The 20,729-nt window shown below is 41.7% G+C and overlaps 1 protein-coding gene across 1 annotated transcript in view; it reads right to left on the bottom strand.

The window, feature by feature from the left end:
* The window catches only part of EXT1 (exostosin glycosyltransferase 1), a 288,051-nt gene that overhangs the window by 7,598 nt on the left and 259,724 nt on the right, over positions 1-20,729 (bottom strand). Inside the window, exons 5-8 of the mRNA XM_030303756.1 lie at positions 13,002-13,134; positions 10,408-10,526; positions 9,213-9,308; positions 4,221-4,310 (exon numbers count right to left, since the gene is read on the bottom strand). Coding sequence (XP_030159616.1) covers positions 4,221-4,310; positions 9,213-9,308; positions 10,408-10,526; positions 13,002-13,134 — 438 coding nt within the window. The remainder of the gene's footprint in view (positions 1-4,220; positions 4,311-9,212; positions 9,309-10,407; positions 10,527-13,001; positions 13,135-20,729) is intronic.

The following is a 20,729-nucleotide window of genomic DNA, read 5'->3' as shown; positions in this document are numbered from 1 at the left end:
GGTATGTACTGTTACCATTAGCCTCCTTTTTACCTCTGTTGCTACAGTACTGAGAGCAATTTAACTCTTATACAGGTCCCACATTCACCCCATGACCTGTCTCCAATCTCTTCTCAATAAGCCACGCAAATGGAAATTCCATTTCTTCTACAAATTTTTCCAGTTGCTACGCTGGGATGGTGGCTGGGAACTGAGTGATGGCGGCAAGGCCGGTTCCTACCCCCCAGAGGTTGAAAAGCGTAGCCAGTAACTACTCACAACAGCCAGCAGCGAAAACGACCCAGTTCTATCAACTGATGAATACATAAACCAACCATGGTATCTCCATCCAATGGAGTATTATTCAGCTATAAAAAAGAATGAAGTACTTAGAACATGGCTGAGCCTTGAAAACAGTATGCTGAGTGAAAGAAGCCACACACAAAAGGCCACATATGGTATGACATGCCCAGAATAAGGGAATCCATAGAGACAAAACCAGATCGGCGGTTCCAAAAGCTACGGAGTGACTGATTAATGGATATGAAGCCTTTTTTGGGGTGATGAAGATGTTTCTGAATGACACAGAACTGATGATTGTCCAGCATTGTGAATGTAGTAAATGCCACTCAATTATTCACTTTACAATGGTTAATTTTATGGTTATGTTGTGAATTTTACGTCAAATAAAGAGCACAGAAAATAAGCCTAGATCAGTATTTCCCAAGCATTCACCACATGCATAACATCATTCTCTTTTCTGCCACACTCCCACACCACACAATCACGTATTTAATATTTTTCTTTAAATTGCCTATGTTTGTTTTTTTTCCTTTTCTTACTTAGCCTCATCCTATGTAAACATGTCAGTGAAATCCTGGGTTTCACTGCTGGCTATATTGTTTTCTAGCAAACAGTAAATACAATTGTTGAAATGAAATATGCTTGCCACGAACCACGCAAAACTACTGTGCACAAACCATCCTCTAGGAAACACTGGCCTGAATCATCTGTGTGGGTCCTTCTATCTCTGAATTCACTGGGGGACAGAAGTCACTATTTTTGTGAACAGCCATAAATTCAAAATTTTCTGAATATCTAGTTTCCCTAACTCAAGATAAGAAAGGCTTTTAGAACGTAGCTTGTTCCCCCAAATGCAAACATCGGGCGGGGGTGGGGGGTGGAAAGCAGCCAGGCGTTGGGAAATACATTAAGAAAGCTTGGTGGGGGCAGGGTGTCTCGGAGCCAGCAGCAGGGGAGTGGACCGTATCTGCCAGAAGATTGAAATCGGTTGTGACAACCTGCACACCGTCACTGGCGCTCGATACTAATGGCGCCAACTGATGGGCCCGTATATTATGCAGCCCGGCGTCAAAGAATCAGCCTGGCTGTCAGCGCTCTTTGGGGTTTTCCATTATTCTTTGAAAAGGAAACACACGCACTGGCAACTGCTATAGAACCCGATGGGGTTTTTTTCATCACATGAATTTCTTACTATCTCAAAGCCGTTTCAAGTCATTTCAAAGGAACTGGAAAGTAAATTCAGATAAAACTACGATTCTTGTGATAGTTCTGCTTTCACGAAGATCATTAACACATCAAAGGAGGCAAAGGTCAGCTTAGGGCCTTTTCTCTTAAAAACCAACATCTGTTTCCTTTTGAGAATTTGCAGCAACCCAGATAAATGTAAATAACTGTAAACCAACTATATCTAATACCCTTTACAGAATGCTGTTTAAAAATCTATCCTTAATACTACAGAGAGGCATTTAAACAACCAAAGAATCCTCAGAGAGGGAATAAAATGAACCGACATCCATTCACTTAAAAAGTGGGAAAAGAGAAGTCCTTGCCCTTGGCCGTTTTAGGTCACACAAGCACTTCACGGTCAGCAGGCAAAAGTAAACCAGACCCCTGGCCAACGACGCTGACACCGCTCCCCCCCCCCCCCAACGCTGACTTCTCATTACTTCACACAGGACTCGTGTCCCTCCCAGCACGCCCTGGGCGGTTGGAATTGCCAGTCTTTGAAAAGATGTTCACCAGCCCATGGAAACGTCAAAGAAGCTGCAAGATACCTGCCCGTGGGACAGATAAAAACACCTGTAGAGTGGGACTAAGTGCCTTCTGCCCAGGGGAAGATGCAACGCTCATCAGTATTTGAGGCCATGGGATAATGATTTAAATAGACGCCGCAGATGTCTTGACCACACATTCTACCAGGCCAGCGTGCTGCTTTTCCCCGCGTCTGCTCTCCGACGTCCCCTCCCTGCTCTTCTGGCCATGCTCTGTGGCTGGGCAGGATGGAACCCTACGGATGGCACAACCTGGTCTCCCTTGCAGGCTGCTGGCCGACTGAGTTGGGTCAATGGCAGTCACCAGGAGGAACATGGAGGTGGGACAGAGAGGGAGAAAGAGAGAGGTCCGGGTGTTTCTTCCCAGCTCCCTCCTAGGTTTGGCATCAGAGTTTTGGCAGTTACCATGCCCCGCCGCCATCTACCCTATCCCACAGCCACGTGCCATATCCCGCTGCTGTCGTCCTTACCCCTCCACCATCTTCCCTATCCCACCGCCATCTTCCCTATCCCGCCGTTATCTGCCCTATCTCGTCCCCATCTGCCATATTCCGCTGTTGTCACAGCTCCTGGAGAGCAGTCTCCTCTCAAAGATGATGAAACACGATTTCCTCCTCTCCCTTCTTCACCCCTGGGGGTGGGGGCTGCTTGTGGTTCTTGTCGCTCTCCAGGTACCCGGGCGCCTACAAGCCCGCCCACCTAAGTCATCCTAAAGCCCTTCACTGAAATCACTAGACTTGAATTCTCTTTGCTGCCACCACTGTGATGGCTAGAGGCAGGAGCTGGGTCATCAAGGTACCCGGCGTGGAGACCAGAACAAGGAGATCCCCCAATAAATACTTGAATGAATGTGCTCCTGGGATGCCGGCTTCCCTTGCAGGAAGCAGCAGAAACATGCAAGCTGGAGTGTCCCACACCCTGTACTCCACAGCTGTCTTTCCCTTTGAACATTAGGCACAGCTTGTCCCCCCCCAAACCCCTTTCTCCTGCAGACTTGCACGTGCCGCAACTGGCTTTGTGCTCAGGCTTTAAACACCTCAGCACACATCTCTCCAATCATTCATTCACTGAGTATTTATAGAGCCTGGGCTGCAGAAAAAGCATTTACCAAGGTGAGTGAGGCCCAGGGCATTTCGTCATGGGGTTATTTAGGCAGCTCTTGCACATAACTTCTGTTCAACTCCATTTGATGGAAATTGGAAGCATCCACCGAATTTCAAGAAAGAGGCCGTGGGACTGTTGGCCTAGGTTAACACCAAGCGCTGGCTGCGCAGGCAGCAGGCCATTAGAATCGGTCCAGCGTCCAGGAAAGTGCATGCTGGTAAGTGTCGATGTTTAAATTGGAAAGAAAATGATTATGAATAAGAGGGAGGAAAAAAGGTAAAGGTATAAGTAGCTCAGTCTCTGTGCTTTTTAGCAGCCACCATTAATAATGCATTTCCGATATATGACATTTTTATAGAACTGTCTTTGGTCCCCTCGATGGTTTAAAGTAAGGTTTCTGAGATCAATACTCATTCGGGTTGTAAAAATTGGTTTTCTATCATATCTATCTCTCCTCCTCACACGTTCTTTGTGCAATCTTATTTTTGGCACAAATACCTGAACATCTGAAATAGCAAGGATCTCTGACTCCGTCTTAAGAGTGAAATCGTTTGCTCTTGTGTGGGTGAAGGAAAATGAGCGCTTGAATCCGAGGCAGAAGGCCTGCCTTCAGAACCCAGAATAGTTTTCCCTAACAATGGCAACACACACGCACACAGGCATTAGGATAACCGGGGAAGGATGGGCTGTTTGCTCTGGATTGTGTGGTCTCAAGATGATGCTAGCCAGGTTCCCCACCCCTGCCCCCACTACTCCCCTTGGCTCTGCACACGTGCCCACAGCTGTGCTGTTGAAAAACAAAAGGAGGGCAGGCAGGAGGGGAGAGGTGAGGCACAGCCATGCAAATGAGGAGCCAATTAGCAGAGAAAACAAAGGGGGAAAAAAATGCCCTCATCAGGGTTCCAGGTGGTGGCAAGGTGCTATCAGGAACCAGGTTGATTAAAACCGACTGTGCAGGAAGATTTGAAAAAGGTTTTCAAGTTAGCCGAGGCAAGGGCAAAGGAAACGCTGGCCCCTTGGGGTTTGGGACACCTGCCTGAAGAGCCCACGCCCGCTCCTTACCTCCGTGGTGGAAAGCACAGTGTCCTCATCAAGGCTGAGCACTGCGTCTGTGACGATGTTGTCATAGGGCAGGAAACGGCTGCTCATAACCTGGGGTGGGGAGAAAGCAGACAGGAGGAAAGGAATTAAAGAAAAGAAGTAAATTTGGAGACCCGTTTTCAGGAAAATTCCCCCATCCTCACCTTCGAAAAGAATGTTCTACCACCGTGTCATCCTTCAACACTGAATATTTCCATTTCCCATTGGTGGAGAATCATGTACCCTTACTGGGCACCTACTGTGTACAGACACCTTGCTAGTCAAAGGGAGGACAAGGTAAATAAGACATTTTCTCCTGTCTTGGGAAAGTTCACAGTCTGCAGCCATCGAGATGCCGCTGACCAGTCCTAGCCTGATATGGACCATGCCAAGGGTGCAGAGGACACAGCAGCCAGCCACTTGGAAGCGCAGGTGAAAACCTTAGAGAAGACGGGACATTTAAGTAGGACTTGATGGACAGGAATCCACCGGGTATAAAGAGAAGTGAGGCAGAAACAGCGCTCAGCAGACATAAGGCACAGAGGAAAGAACCAGCACCCTGAGGCCTGGAGAGAGTGGATGGATGGAGCCATGATTCCAAGAGTGGGGCACACACTACTGGAAGGCCATGTCATTTCAGGAGGTGTAGACACACATTTGAAAATTCTACTCTTCACTGATGTTAGCACAGATGAGAAAATATACATACACAGAGATTAGTGGCTATAGCAATAACAGGGAGCAGTAAACTTATTCAAAAATAATTTCACTGAAACGAAAAGTAAGCTGATTTATAGAAAAATATTAAATAAACATAGCACATGTGGTCTATGGATTTAGGCACATTGTGAAGGTACTATATGAATAAAGTTTGGGCAACTCCAGGATAAGGCATGGTGAGGTGTGTGTGTTTTGGTGGGGGTGGTGGTGGTGGTGGTGGTGGTGAGGGCTTTGGGGATAAAGGGACCAGCTGGAAAAATTAAGTCTAGAAAGACTTCTCTATGACAGTCATACCTTCAACCTCTGTGCTGAATGTACCACAGGATAACTAACCATGAGAATGATGATTTAAGAATAACTAACATGGTAAAAAACCCATTTACTTTGTGTCAGAAATGTTCCAAGTTCTTTATACACGTCATCGCATTTCATCTTTATAATAACCCCATTGTACAGCTGAGAAAATTAAGGCATAGAAAGGTTAGATGTCTTGCTCAAGATGGACCCACCAGCATTGCATCCCAGATGGTGAGCTTCTACAGAGCACCTCATCCACCATGCTGGACCTGCCTCAGGTTTGACAAGGACCCCAAAAGTGAATTGGGGGCACATAAAGTGATCTCATATTCACCACCTTCCTCTGGAAATTATATTCACAGTTGTGACATCCTCTCTAAATTCACACTTGGAGACTGAGAGAAAAGGCACATTTGCCACCAACTTCCAAGGCACAAAGGGCCAGGGAATGCAGCAGTTGGTCATTGGGGACAGAGGGAGAAGGGAGACCCTGAACCTGGCTACCAAGGGTCTGCTCTCCACAAATCTGAGGCCCCCAACCCCCAAGAAGCTAGCTCATCCATGAACCCACATCTCAGAATCGGCTTCTGTGCCTGTGTAGCTACTGGAGGGCTTCTGACATCAAAGGGTGGGAAGTGCCCACATTTCCCATCTCTGGGAGCTCAAGGGATGGATCTGTAGCATAAATGGCTCCAGGGTCTGCTCCTACACATCTGTCAACTGGGTCAAGTTTTCTTTTTCTTTTTCAGGCTTTCAAAATAAAATAAAATATAAAGTGATCAGCAACCCCATATACACATGCTCAGAAATCTCAGCCTGAAGCAATTCTCCTGATACTGTTTACATGTCCACTGACTAACACAGAAACCATTAGCTGCCAGCTTAGTGATGCCCTGACCTTTCCCTTGTTAAGTCTTTAGGGGGAGAGCTGCAAAGACAAGGCCTATAAATTCAAAAGAGAATTTTGCAGCCAAAGCAGCAAACACATCAACTCTAAACTCAAGGCTAGATATGGAAATGTAAAATGGGGAATAAGGAGACCTATGACTCCTTTCCCATTATGTTCCCAACCACTGGTTTTAAAAGGATCCACTTCCTTTTTCTGAACATGCTTCATCGACAGAGGTTAAGAGCCCATAATCTAGCCACTTCAAATTCTAGTGTAGAAACTAGATGCTCTCTTTCAAATACCTTGCCTCAGCTACATTCCAAAAGTTGAATGCTTTAGCATGAAAGGAACTGGTGTACTTACAAAGTCAATCCTGAGTGAACTGGCTTTTGCTTGTTAGTTCGTGTAAGAAACAGTTAGCTACTATATACCAGCCCAACCTCTTCTAGGATTAACAAAAATGACTACCAAGACTCAAGAAGTTTATTATCTAATGGGCAAGATAAGAAATATCCATAAGCAATTATAGAAAGAACAATAAGAGTTAACGTTTACCGAGCACTGACCACGTGCACACATACTTCTAAGCGCATTTACAAGTACAGTGTTGTACCATTTGATCTTTTAGCTACCCTGTTAGGTATTATGATTGCTTCCATTTACTGAAGGAGGAATTGAGGCACAGAAAGTTAGTAACTCGTCTTACAGTCCATGATACGAACATTACAATACCTCCGCAGAAGAGTAGCTGACATTTATTGTACTCTTGGTGTATAACAGGAACCAGGCTAAGCACCTATAATGCACTATCTCACTGAATCCTCAAAATGGGCCTGAGTCTTAGCCTAGGGTAACCGGAATACAGAGCCTTAAGCAATACTTAATTGAGTGCAAATGCTTTACTAGGTGGTGCAATCCCAGAGTAGTGGGAGTGAGAGCAAAGGAATCACATGGTCCACTGGAATCAGTGGCCAAGGTGGAGGCTAGGACTCAACAAATGGCAAGACGCCACAGATATGGCGGGGAGAATATGAAGTATCTTATAAGCTACATCTGATAAAACCCACTGTCTCGTAAATAAAGAAACTGGGACTACTTGCAGGGTAAAAATATAAAATCAACCAATGAATCTGTGAGCCATAGAAGTCAGAACGGCTCCCAGTCAGTCTGACTGGAGCCTGTATGGATATTCTAACAAATTCAAAGGAAGACTTCTTTACCAGAAGATCTAGTCACCCATGTAAGCACAAAAACAATGAATTTCCAAGTCCAAAGTTGACAGCATGCATCTGAGCACCGTTCAGGACCTCAGGCATTGACAATGGCGTGAAAGATGTATGGGATTATAGGCGGGAGATTTTTGTGCACCCATCCCTCTTGTAAAACCACATCTGTGGGGAGATGGATTTCATAAGAGTAGGTAAGACGCATGCCGAGAGGCAGGTGATTTTCTAATTGCCATCTTTACTCATTAAATGCTTATGAAGCAGCTCTGGGATACCCACGTCGCTGGATGCCAGCCCTGGGAATGCTGGGATTCTATGTATCGTACTCTACACTGTGTTCCATCACACTGCATGGTGCCCAGCACACAGTAGGCAGTCATAACATTGGAAATGACAGGATAATGCACTGATCATCTTGCCCACATGACAGTCACAGTTCTCACTGCATCATGTTCAACTGTGTGAAACTGCCACTTTTAGCAAGTCAAGTGATTGTTTTGAATGGTCTGACCCAATTGATATTTTTTTATTCTGGCTCAAAGATGTTTTACTTAGTGTGAGACAATCTCTCATGACTGGACTCCTTGGGCACTGACAAAAGAGGTCTCTTGGATGACTGCTTCACCAGTCATCCAAACAGTCTTGGATGACTGTTTTATTTAGGAGCCACTAATTGCCTCACAATGGATTATGGCCTACAAGAAGTAACAAGCAGAAGCTAGAGAAAAAAAGAATGCTGCTAAGAGTGCAAGAAACTCCAAAGGGGAGGGTGCATGGGAGCAGGGATGAAAGAATACATGGGGATTTTGATAACAGAGATGAAGAGTTGAGAAGGGATAGTCAAGACTTAGAGCAAAAGGGAAAGACAAGAATTAGAGGCAGGAAGGCAATTTAGGTAACCGTGGATGATCAAATTTGGTGAGAGGACAAGGTCTGTGGGGGAAAGCAATGAGAGAGAAGACTGGTAAGGCTGGCCAAGAACACATTACACATGGCCTCAAATGTTAATGTAAAGCACTAGCAAACAGAATCCCTTGAGGCTGCGAGATGATTAAGAAGTTCATTCCGCTCTAGGCAAAATGAATTGGAGAATGGAAGCAAGGGGCCAGCTAGGTGGCACCTGTGGGTCTCTGGTGGAGACACGCAAAGGAAATTAAAATGCAAATGTCCTTTGGAGGACAAATGTGAGGACCAGCAACTATTCTGAAAGGCACAAGTAATCCAGGCTAACCAGCCAAGCAAACCTCATGCATCACCAGCATTGGCAGCCTCATCTGGGTACTCATCTTTTATAGAAAGATCACCATTGCCAGGTCCTGAATGCATTTAATCCTAATAGCTACCCTACGAGTATGTGTTATTACTTCTGTTTTATAGATGAGGAAACTGAGGCTCAGAGAAGGAAAATATATTCAGGGTCACAAAGCTCCTAAAGAGTTAGTATTAGGACCCAATCAAAGCTGAGGATATTCAGCGACAGGGACAATTTTATTTATTTATGTATGTATGTATGTATGTATGTATGTATGTATGTATTCATTTATTTATTTATATTTTTGAGAGAGAGAGAGAGCGCACTCAAGCAGGGGAGGGGCTACAGACAGAGGGAGACAGAGGATCTGAAGTGGGCTCTGCACTGACAGCAGAGAGTCCCCGATGTGGGGCTCCAACTCACGAATCGGAGCCACCCAGGGGCCCCAGGGGCAATTTTAGAGAAAAGAGTCCAGGGCCAGAAGCTCCCCTGGGCAGGAAGAAGTAATCTAGAGCCAATGCCCAAAGCACCCCACAGAGAAACAAAGGCTCCATGGTGGTTCCACACTCAGGGCCACCTTCCCATCCTACCTTGCTTTCTCCTTCAATGACGATGACAGGCACAGCCGTGGCAGGCCAGCGGTGTTTGGCTGGTAGAGGCTTGTCACAATTCCATAGAACTATGATCTGAAAGGGAAAGGGGATCGTTAGATGGCTCGGGAAGGCTGGCTTTATATAGGCCTCCAACCCAGCTCCTTCTCGAGACAGAGGGAGAAGAGACGGAAGCCTTAGCAGGAGGCAGACATCAACCTTGAATTTTAAAGAGGGTCCCCTCCCACACAACCTTCAGAACCTGGTGACCTCAACAACTAGAGAGACAGGGCAGAAAGAGTAACCTAACACAACAAGGAGGTAGGGGAAAGCTGGGGAGAAAAGAAGTAAACTTCAGGGTTGCTGAATCTTAATATAGTGGTTTCCTAAGTTCTGATGTCTTACTATGAGCAAGATAACAACACTGACCAAATTAAATAAAAACATATAGTGAGCATCTGAATTCTGGCTATGAGCCAGTGCTACTCCACACAACGTGGGAGAGAGAACAGAATTCAAGAAGGAACCAGCCTGGTAAGCTCACGATTTGGATTCTCCAAATCAGCATTGGTTGCTGATTTTATTGACTTTATTATTTCCAATAAATGTGTTCCAAAAGGCATACTTCAACATGATTTAATTCTTTCCTTGTTTGTAAGCCTTCTTATACAACCTCATTTATAAATCAGAAAACCACTGTTAAGAGTATTGGAGTGACACTGATTTGGAAAATTTTATTGTCAAAGATGTAATCTTCTGCTCCCAATTTTATAATTAAGTCATGGTTGCTATGAAAGATGCATCCTGAAACCAGCAAGTCTGTTCCTTCCATTGAAACTTAGTTTTCTGGGTCCTCCCATGGCATTTCTGATGTTACTTTACCACGGTGACATTTAAAAACAAAATAGTGTGCTTACGCATTCTTTAAAGAATGTGTTGGTGTATATATTTAAACGTAACCCCAGCGGAAAATCTCTTTGTAACCCATCCCTTACCTGTGCTAGATTTCACTTCCAAGAACCTCTAAGTTGATGAAAAGGGAGTAACAAGGCATGACAAATGAAAGGGGAGTAGCAGGGCATGACGTTAGACGAGTCCCAGGGAGCAAAGCGGAGGGCAGGTAAAAGCGGGGGCTGGGGGGGGTCTCGGGTCCACTGAGCTGGAGGAGGCAGGTGCTGCTGGCACCCCCACTCACCTGGGCACAGTACTGGGATTTGGCCGCAGCCACGAGAAGCTTCAACACTGGCTGGGACTGAGAGACCAGGGGGGTCACTGCATGGATGACTGCAGTGAATTTGGAGGGGGGCTTTAAACCTGAAATAGAAAGGGGAGAGGAGCCAATGAAACACTGAAAAACAACACTCAGAAAATCATTCCTCCTCGCTCCATTGCCTCACCCTAAGCTAATGTTCCCTCCTAGCATATTTGTCCTGCACCTCTTATGTCCTGACAGAACAAAAACAAGGTGAAAAGCTGCTAGTTAACTGCTGCCTGAGGCTCCAGGACCTCGATAATTTACAGCTCAATGTGTATCTGCAGGTTCTTCCTTTGATAACATTTTCCTCCCCTGGGGATGCATCTTTGATCACCCGTCTGCTCTTTAGGTACCCAAAGTCTTAACACACACCCCACCACTCACCTCCGTCTACTCCAGAAAGAGTCTATGCTAGTCACTTATATCGTAATATGGATTTAAGAAAATGTACTCTCTCTCCTTGGGTATTTGAATAGCTCTTATTCTTAATAAAGTAGTTAAGGGTTTTTTATTGTTTTTTTTTGTGTGTTTTTTTTTTTGCCTGATTATTACTATTTCAAATTATAACCAGCAAATGGTAAAGGTTAAAAGAACAGCTTCCAGAGCCTCACTGTCTAGGTCTGAATCTCTGTGCTACCCCCCAGTGGCGGTGGGATCTTCCCCTCGGTGTTTCCCCTGCTATGAAATGGGGCTCAGGGTCAGAGCATCAAACCTGTGGGGTTATTATCAGAACTGAATTAAAGGAGTGAATGCTTTATAAGCAGGTAGCAGCGGAAACAGCAAATAGTAAGTGCTCAATATTTGTTCATGGCTATCATCTCCATCACCATCATCATCATCACTGTCATCATCACCATCATTTGGGAGTGGAAGCTTCTATGCTCCCAAGAAGCTCTTTCTGTGCGGTGCTGACAGAAACTGAGAGAATAAGTGTGTGACCCAGACCTCTGCCAACTGTTGTGCTCTGAAGCCTTAGGTAGAAAGGTGTCATAAATATGCAAAACAGGCACTGCCACCAAACCGAAAGAAGTGAGATGGCTTCTCCCTCAAGTGAGTTTTTCCGTAAGAACTCACTAAGAAAATGAAGACAGGTTTAAAAGCTTTTTAAGACTTCACTAGTTTAGACCCACAAATTTTGCATTTTGGTAGCTTAAATGCAAACAAGAGTGTGCAGTGACATTCAAGTTCAGCTTTGGTGTTGGTAAAGGGAAGAATCAGACTATACATATTAAAGAATTCAATGGGTGTTTTGTAGAGCAAATTGTATCTTCCAATTGGTACTTTAATAGCATGTTAGAAAGAAGCTAACTTCCCCACTATCTAGATACACAATCAAAATTTTGCCAAGGAAGAATAAATATGATGGAGGGGTTCCTTTTTCACGGTGAGGACAAGTCACTGCTTTAACGTTTTCCTGTACTAGTTTGAGCAGCATCATGTACACACTTCTAATGTGCTTGCTCCACATGAAGATCTCACTAGCTCTACAAAAAATACGTAGGGATTTTTAACAAATATGGCCTTATTCTAAAAATTACCAAATTCTAAATGTATTACCCAGTGTGGACCATACCCTGGTTTTACTACCAGTCCCCATAACATGTTTGGTTTGGATTAAAGGGTTCTTTGTCACTGGTTGATACTTCGGGCCAGGACTTTCGTTCAGTTTCTTTTTTATCAGTTTCAAGTTAAACACCCACAACTCACGGGTGAGATCGTTATGGGGAACATCTGCACAGGGCGGAAAATCTAGAGTCTTTTCCCCACAATATCTTGAAAGATGCTTTCCTGTCCCAGAGTTTCTCCAGTTTGGAACTGTGAATGAGGGGAAATGTCTAAGATGTTGTTAACACTAGTACAAAGTGGGGCTGCAAAAACGTAAACGTCTATGGCAGTAATAGCCGAGCTCTGTCTAGGACCCTGCCCATTCCCTTTTCCTCATTGGGATTAGATTAGAAGCTGCCAGAGAGCAGAGATTGTGTCTCATCTGATTTTTTATTTCTACCACCTAGCATTGCATTAATGGAACATATAAGAGGAGCACAATAAATGTTAAATGGGTGAATAGGTTTGTCTCTTGTCATACATTATTAAATCTTTCTCCATTCCCTTTGTTAATTCCACTTTTCTTTGGTAGGAGAGAGATACGTTGAGATCGCAAACGAAGAAACAAGAAAGAGTTAGGGAGCGCTCTTCTGGTTCCATTTCATATAAGAGGAGACGTAAAATTACAGCAAACCCTTCGTCATGTTCAAAATGATCCATCATTTGGGGAGCCCATGTCTCAAAAGGGAATGACTCCACTAAATGTGAAGTGCTGCTCAGACAAGAAAGGAGTTTTTTCATCTTGCAATGTTCTGCTAGATTTATAATTCTTGATCTCGATACGCCAGGTATGACAGGGCCCTAGGAAGCAATGTCGCATGCAGGCTGGTAGGAAGACCCTGCTCTAGAACAGAAAAGTCAAGGGACTTTAACCTGGACAACAGCTGGAGGGTAAACACAAGGTAGCACCCTGAAAGGAACTCACTTACCTAAATTAGCATAGTAGTAAGGAAAGTCTCCCAGATAAGATGAATACTGTGGTAGTACGAACAGTCCTCCAGGATGTTTGTTCCATATTAAACTGTTACGTGATATGTGCTTGAATATTCTGTCCTGAATAATCTAGAAAATAAAAACACAGTGTGTGGTGAGGATGAAACCCTGATGGTATTTGATAAGGAGCGTGTTCAGTCCAAATTTGGGGAATGATGACCCTCAAAGTAGCGACTACCCCCAAATTCTTCACAGATAAAAGCGTCTGGGACACAAACAGAGTGACAGAGCAATGGAAGAGAGTGTGAGAGAGAAAGAGATGAATTATGGCTAATCAAATTTCCTAATTAAACTTCAGTTTAACCATAAATTCTACCTTGGCTTTCTATAATAGTAAGTCCATTCTCATTTGAAAGCAGAGTGCATGGAACAGTTGCCTTGATGGTCGAGCCTCCAGCTGTGGTTCTAGATCCTTGCCAGGATGATCTATTCTCGGTCCACACACATATCCATGTGGAGACAGGGTGGGGAGGGTACAGAAGGCATGGCACATTCTAGAAGCTGTTGAAGTTCTGATCTGTTCCTTTAATTTAGGAGGCAGATTTACCTGTCATATTTCATTTTCCTTCCAAAGTCAACTGTAGGACTTTGGCATACTGGTTAGCTGACGTTTTTTACATTTCACCTCAAAAAGCAGTGAGTTAACAATTGCTCCAAACATCCCACATAATAGGACAAGAATCATGGCATATAAAGACTAATAGCCATGCTAGTTCATTAGTTTCTTTGGACTTTGGGACCTCGCAGATCATTAAATTCTACATTTAGAGTCAAACATTCTCCCATCCTGAATCATTTGTCAGATGAACATGATTAGTCCACTTTACAGATTTCTCTCTGTGACTTTCAAACTCTTGTAATTATACCATCCACTCATTAAGATATGATTTGGCAAATAATTAACTTGATACAGGATCTCATGTTTGTAGCAATTTTTTTTTTTGCACTTAAAAAAAAAAAGAAAAAGCCTACCATGCCTCTCAAGAGATTTAAGACCTAAATCATTATTTTCCAGGTTCCCATTTAATGCAACGTGATTTTAAGTAAAGACCATTTTAACTGGAGCTTTATTATTTGTTAAGGTTATTAACACATTTGTCTCATCCCACATAGTGATAGATAAGTAATAAAGCAAGCTACAATTATTTTTGCAAACCTTATCATGTTTATATTTCTTAATGAGAGAGAAGAAAGGAAGCAAGGAGGTAATTTGAAAGAACTCAAATATCTTAGTTTAGTGATTTCTGTATTTTCTCTTACTCCCAGATCAAAACTGCTAATTTTATATGGCTAGGTAATGGTTTCTAATTTGGTGGAGAGTTTAAGAAGCTAGCTAAAATATGAATGTTTACACTCTGTGGTACAACAGGGGTGTGTTAAAAATGCTGTTGTGTAGGCATTAATTATGAGAAACTTCTTATGGTTGTTAAGGGTTTTTATGTGGTTAACGATTTCACTTTCTATACCATTTATTCAAGTTTTATAATATTATTTATACCTTCCAAATCTACTATTTTCCCTTTTAGTTTTTCATTTAGATCCTCTTTTTTTGCTTTCCAAATTTATGTGGTCACTTAAATGAATTTGGACATCAAGACACAGAATAAATTGAAAGTAGACAGCATCATAAATCCGACATATATACGAATGACATGGAGCTCAGGATGCCACAAAGTGGTTCACCATTCACTTCGAGTCTCGGGGCAGTATGCTTCTCATTGTCATACTCCTTCTGGTTCAGTATCACAATATTGTTATCATTTCAAATTCAAGGATACAACAAGTTATAGCAATCTTCTGAGATACCAGTAGGCATGTTATACTCTCTTCAAATGAATCTTGATAGGAAGATATCGGTAAAGTTATACGAGTAACAGGAAATGTTTAATTTAACCTGGGTCAAGCAACTTGCCATCTTTATGTCTCACTTTTCTCATTTGTAGTAAAATAAAATATCATGTAAATTCTAACAACCTCTCAGAATTTGTTAGGAAGAGCTGCCCAAGTTTTTATACTTAAGACTTGACTTTTTTGCCTTAAAAAAAGTCTCATTCCTGAATCCATTTTCTAGGCATAGATTTTTCCATTTGTACATAGTTTTAATATCACAGATATTAGATATTATAGGTGTCTTTCCATATGGTTAATAGTATTCATGGGCTATGTATCCTAAAGGACCAACAATAGTGTAATTTTTTCCATGCAGAGCAATGAATATATTTACGAATTTATGTAAAAATGGAACAATTTATGAATAATTTAAAAATTTCCACATCTAGAATTGATTCATTTTTAAAATGTTTATTTATTTTTGAGAGAGAGAGAGAGAGGCAGAGAGAGGAGGGGACAGAGAATCCCAAGCAGGCTCTGAGCAGACCCCAATGTGGGGCTCAAACCCACAGGCCGTGAGATCATGACCTAAGCCAAAATAAAGATTTGGACTCAACCAACTGAGCTACTCAGGCGCCCCTAAAATTGATTCTTTAGAAGTTTGTCAAAGGGTATAAACACTGTTAAAACAGTTCATATGTACTGACAAATGTTTTCTAAAAGGTTTGTATCAACTTGCCTTCTCAAAAGTCTGAACAAGTATGGATTTCATCTCACCAAACAGAAAAGTCATTCTGTCCCTCTCCTAATGGCCAATTCTCCCTATTGCTACACTGGACAGCTCCTGGGGTCCTTTCAGGGGTCTAGAGCTCAATCTTTATCATTGTGGAAGAAGACACGACATTTAGAAGTTGGGCATTTCTTTGGCTATAAAGAAAATCAACACAAATATACACATAGATACATATACACTCATAATACAAAAGTTCTTCATTATAGACCCAAATGGTACCCTCGATAAGGATAATATTTCTCATTAATAGGAATTCAAAGGGAAGAATGGCAGGCTCCTTATTTTTCTTTTTTTATGTGCCATCTGTCTTCTAAATAATGGACTACTGGTTACAGGTTACAGTCATTCTGTGTGGCCCTGACTTGGTCTTTTGACCAATGCAATATTGCCTCTCACACACAGTGCCACCATATGCCACCTTACTCTGAGCCAAAGCATTCTATTTCCATTATTTCATTGATTTTAATATTTCACTGTACAACAGCATCAGCAATACCACGGTTTGAATGTGCATTGTTAGGTAACTGAAGACAAAAAATTCATAAAACTCCATTAAAAATGTGCTTTCCAAACTACCATTAGCTCTATTCATATATTATTACGATCTAGTGCACTTTTCTTTCACTCACCTTGATTCTGCCTGAGCTCGTATGGTTTAATCATTAGTGCCAGGTCACTGCTGTGCAATATTCTGACAAATAATGGAATCCATGAAGGAGCACTGTCTTTGCAATATTTGATCATTGTCCCATCATCACTTCTCAACTTGCATACACACACAAAAACTGAGCTCCAAAGAGCCCAGCTCTATTAAATAGCTCCTTACTTCCAAGATGCAGAATGAGGAAGTTTCTATCAGACTGGAAATGCTAGCCAACTCCCAAGCATGACAGAGTGCAGTGCAGCGGAATGCACTAACAACTTGACCCTGGCATTGGAGAGAAGACGTCCTGTTTTCAATTGTGTCTAAGCATTACCTACAACACTAAGGCTCATAATCTTCAAAGACTGAGTAATCCCCTTCCATGGCCTCATGTATAGCAAGCAAGGAAGACCCAAAGTTTTAGAGTCTGAGTGTAGAACATCCTGAAAACAAAGGATCCTCAAATCTATGTTGTCTAAGGGCAATTTTGAATTATCCTCATAACTTAGTAGCTCTAGTACAGACTGACTTATATCATCTAAGTTCTAAGCCGAGGAGACATTTTTGATATGTGATACTTAGGTTGTTCTCATAAACATGTTGGCTTTATTTGTGTATGAGGATGGCATTTCTTGCTATTTTCTCTGCTCTTCTAGTTACATTGAATTCTGGGGTAATCTGATTCTGAATTAAAAAGGGAAATTGGATGGTATCTTTCATGCAATTCGGTTGAGAGGTCAAACTGTTACAATCCAATCTTGGAACTATATACGGAGATTTGACAGTTGCTATAAATTTGAATGAAGTATATGGTTCATAGTGTTTTCAAAACAACTGTGTCGCTAAAGAACTGCATGGCTTAAATCCAAGGGGAAGAAGGCCTTTCCAGCAGAGATGACAACAGCTTGACTTAAGATTCTACTCTGATGAATATAACACATCCAACTGTTCTCTCGGGATAACTGCACACTGCTAACTGAATAGGCAAGAGACTGGCTCTATGCAGAATACTCAAAAGAAGTGTAATTAATGAGATACCATCTTTCATCTGGCAAATCTGCAAAGTTGTGTATGTGTGTGTTTTAATTATGATCCTTAAGGCTCACAAGAGCATAGCTAGAGAAGGTGTCCCCCCAGATGGCTTATGAGAGTCCAGACTGATGGATCCTTCTGGAAGGGTAATTTGGCAATGCTTATCATGAACCTAGACTCTGGCTCAGCAAGAATCCCACGTTAAGGACTCTAGCCTAAAGAAATAGAGTTGTAGCCTAAGATACATGCAGAAACTCATTGCTTGGATAAAGATATCTAGATCTAGATCTATACAAAATAAATAACTAGAAACAACATTAATAGTCAATAATAGTAGGTTAGGTAAACAAACAGAGGTCCGCCAAAGGATGACATACAGAGCAGGAAAATGAAAACAAGTGGCCTCGGTATTTTAGAGTGGACAACTAATAGAGCAAAATCAACAGGCCAGAAACAGGGCGCCTGGGTGGCTCAGTTAGTTAAGCATCCGACTCTTGGTTTCGGCTCACATGATCATCTCATGGTTCATGGGATTAAGCCCCATGTTGGGCTCTGTGTTGATTATGTGGAGTCTGCTTGAGATTCTCTCTCCTTCTGCCTCTCCTGTTCTCTCTCTCTCCCAAAATAAATAAACATTAAAAAAAAAAACCCACAAAAGGCCAGAAACAGACTCAAAGATGCATAAATGTGGCATGTGACAATATTGAGGAAAGAAAACAATATGTTGGGACAAACTACACAATAATCTGTCAAAAAAGAAAAAAGATTTTTCAACATGGATCCTATATATGATCATATATATAAAAGTAAATAGGATTAAACAGCTAAATGTAAAAAGTTAACCATGAAAGTACTAGAAAAATATAAGGGAGTGTGTGTATAAATTAAATTATCGGTCAAAAGATCTTTTCTAAACAGTAGTAGCAAATGAAAACGCCACAGATGAAAAGATTGCCTCATAATAGAAAGGGATACTACAAGTTGGGGGAAATATTTGCAACAAGAGAGTCAGAGGGTTAATATTTTTAGTAGAATAAGCTCTTATTAGTGAGAAAAAGTGGGACAAAGTTGTGGCCATTTCTATTTCTTTGTGAGTTGCCTAAGAAATATGAAAAATATTCATTCTTACTAATAGCCTAAGAAATATAAATTAAATAATAATGATTTATCATTTTGAAAGATATAATGTCCAATATTGGTGAAAGTGAAAATTACCCAAAATAATAAAAACAGGTCCTCTCATATAAGCTGGAGGGAATATAAATTAGTTCCATTCTATTGCAGGAAAATTGACAACTTATTAGAAATCTTAGCATTTGTCACATTCTTTGAACCAGGACTTTGAATTCAAGGAATTAATCCTCAGGAAGTCATTTTGAACCTGCACAACAATTTGGTGCTGAGACTATTTGCCTCAACAATGCATATAAATATTTAAAAAGCAGAAACCACTGTAATGTCTTCAAATTGAGGATAATTAAAGAAATTAAGTGATATTATGAATGGAATATTATATGGTCACTAAAATCAGTATAGAAACATCTAACATGACAAAATGTTAACAGCATATTATTAAAAGCAGAAAAAACAGATTATAAATAAGTTTAGATTATATGTATAATCTAAATAAATTATAATCTAAATAAATTATATATATAAGTTATATATATATGATTATATATTATATATATATATATATATATATATATATACACACTGAAATCTTGGTTTGCGAGCATAATTCATTCTGGAAATATGCTTGTAATCCAAAACACTTGTATATCAAAGTGAATTTCAAGAACCATTGGCTCAGCTGTGATGATGTGACATTTGGCATCACGTACTAATATTGCAAGACATCACCCGTTCATCACGTTAAAGTTTAGTAGAAATGTTTGCACGTCTTGCGGAACACTCACAGAACAAGTTACCTGCAATCCAAGGTACATATGTTTCCATGTAGGCTCCATGCTCAATGTGAGGCTTGAACTCACATTGAACAACCCTGAGATTAAGAGTCACGTGCTCAGGAGCCTGGGTAGCTTAGTCAGTTAAGTGTCCAACTCTTCATTTCAGCTCAGGTCATGATCTCATGGTTCGTGAGTTCAAGCCCCATGTCAGGATCTGCACTGATGGTGTAGAGCCAGCCTGCTTGGGACTCTCTCTCTTCCTGTCTCTCTCTGCCCCTCCTCTGGTTGTTCTCTCTCTCTCTCTCTCAAAAATAAACAAATTTACCTTTGAAAAAAAAAAGAGTTGCAAGCTCTACCAACCCAGATAGCCAGACACCCCCGAAAGACTATTCTTTAAATTAAAAAATGCAACATATGTATAAATTCACATAGAAAAAGCCAATATATATGTGTTTGTGCATACCTATACATAAATAGTGATTTTGTATGGGGAGATGATTTTATTTGTATGCTTTAAGTATTTTCCATTATACATGTACTTGTTTAAATAAAAAGCACTCATTCCACAAAGAAAAAGAATTGACATTCAACTTTCCTTAAGAAGGGCCCAGGAAGGGTCTTGGATGGAAGATAGGATAGAAAAGTAAGATCTATTATATATTCAAATCTGCTGCTATGAACAGAAGAGAAAATGCAATCAATGTTAAGGAATAAGAGCTTTGCTTGCAATAAGGAAGCCCTTGGAAGCCATTCTGACCTTGTCCCCTTCATGGACTGGGCCTGGGTCCTAAATAGCCCTTTTCACCTAGGTCCAGGATGAAAAAAAAATGTGCACCACTCATGAGAAGACTCTGACCAGAGCAGGGGCCCAGGCTAGGCTCGGGGCAAGTAAACACCCCACTGTGCTCATGGCATGACCAGCACAGGCTGTGATACCCAGGATGGCAGGAGAACAGTGTTGTGGACAAGACAGGGTGATTTTCAATTTTCCTTGGTACTACTGAGACTTCTCAGTGTATGCTACAAATCCCATTAGCTTCTGGAGCAGTAAACACTTTTCCAAAGTAAATACTCCAAAGTGAGGCCACAAATGCCCCCATTGCATTATGCGAACACCTCAGAATCACCTCAATGCTGTGCCTCACGAGAGGACCTCTGCTCTCCTTCCTGCAAGCCTGTAATTCATGAGTGTGCAGTTTCCTAAATCTTTTCTTAGCTTAGCTTTTTGTGCTAGTGTGGTGTAGCCTCGGGCCATCACTATCTGTTCTACTTCCAAAGGTTTTAATCATCTCCATGCTTCCCTCTCCTTTTTCCCTCCTGCCTTAATAAAAAGCAACTTACAAGGGGCACCCATATGCCTAGAAGATTTTCTGCATTCATAAAGTTTAACACTTTCTGCACCAGAGAGGTGCAATCCTGATTTTCTTCTCGACACATCCTGACGCTGGTTTCTTCT

This window comes from Lynx canadensis, chromosome F2 (genome assembly GCF_007474595.2).
Source record: "Lynx canadensis isolate LIC74 chromosome F2, mLynCan4.pri.v2, whole genome shotgun sequence".
In the NCBI taxonomy this organism is placed as follows: domain Eukaryota; kingdom Metazoa; phylum Chordata; class Mammalia; order Carnivora; family Felidae; genus Lynx; species Lynx canadensis.
The sequence above is the reverse complement of the archived record's forward strand: the minus strand, read 5'-3'. Positions and strand labels throughout refer to the sequence as shown.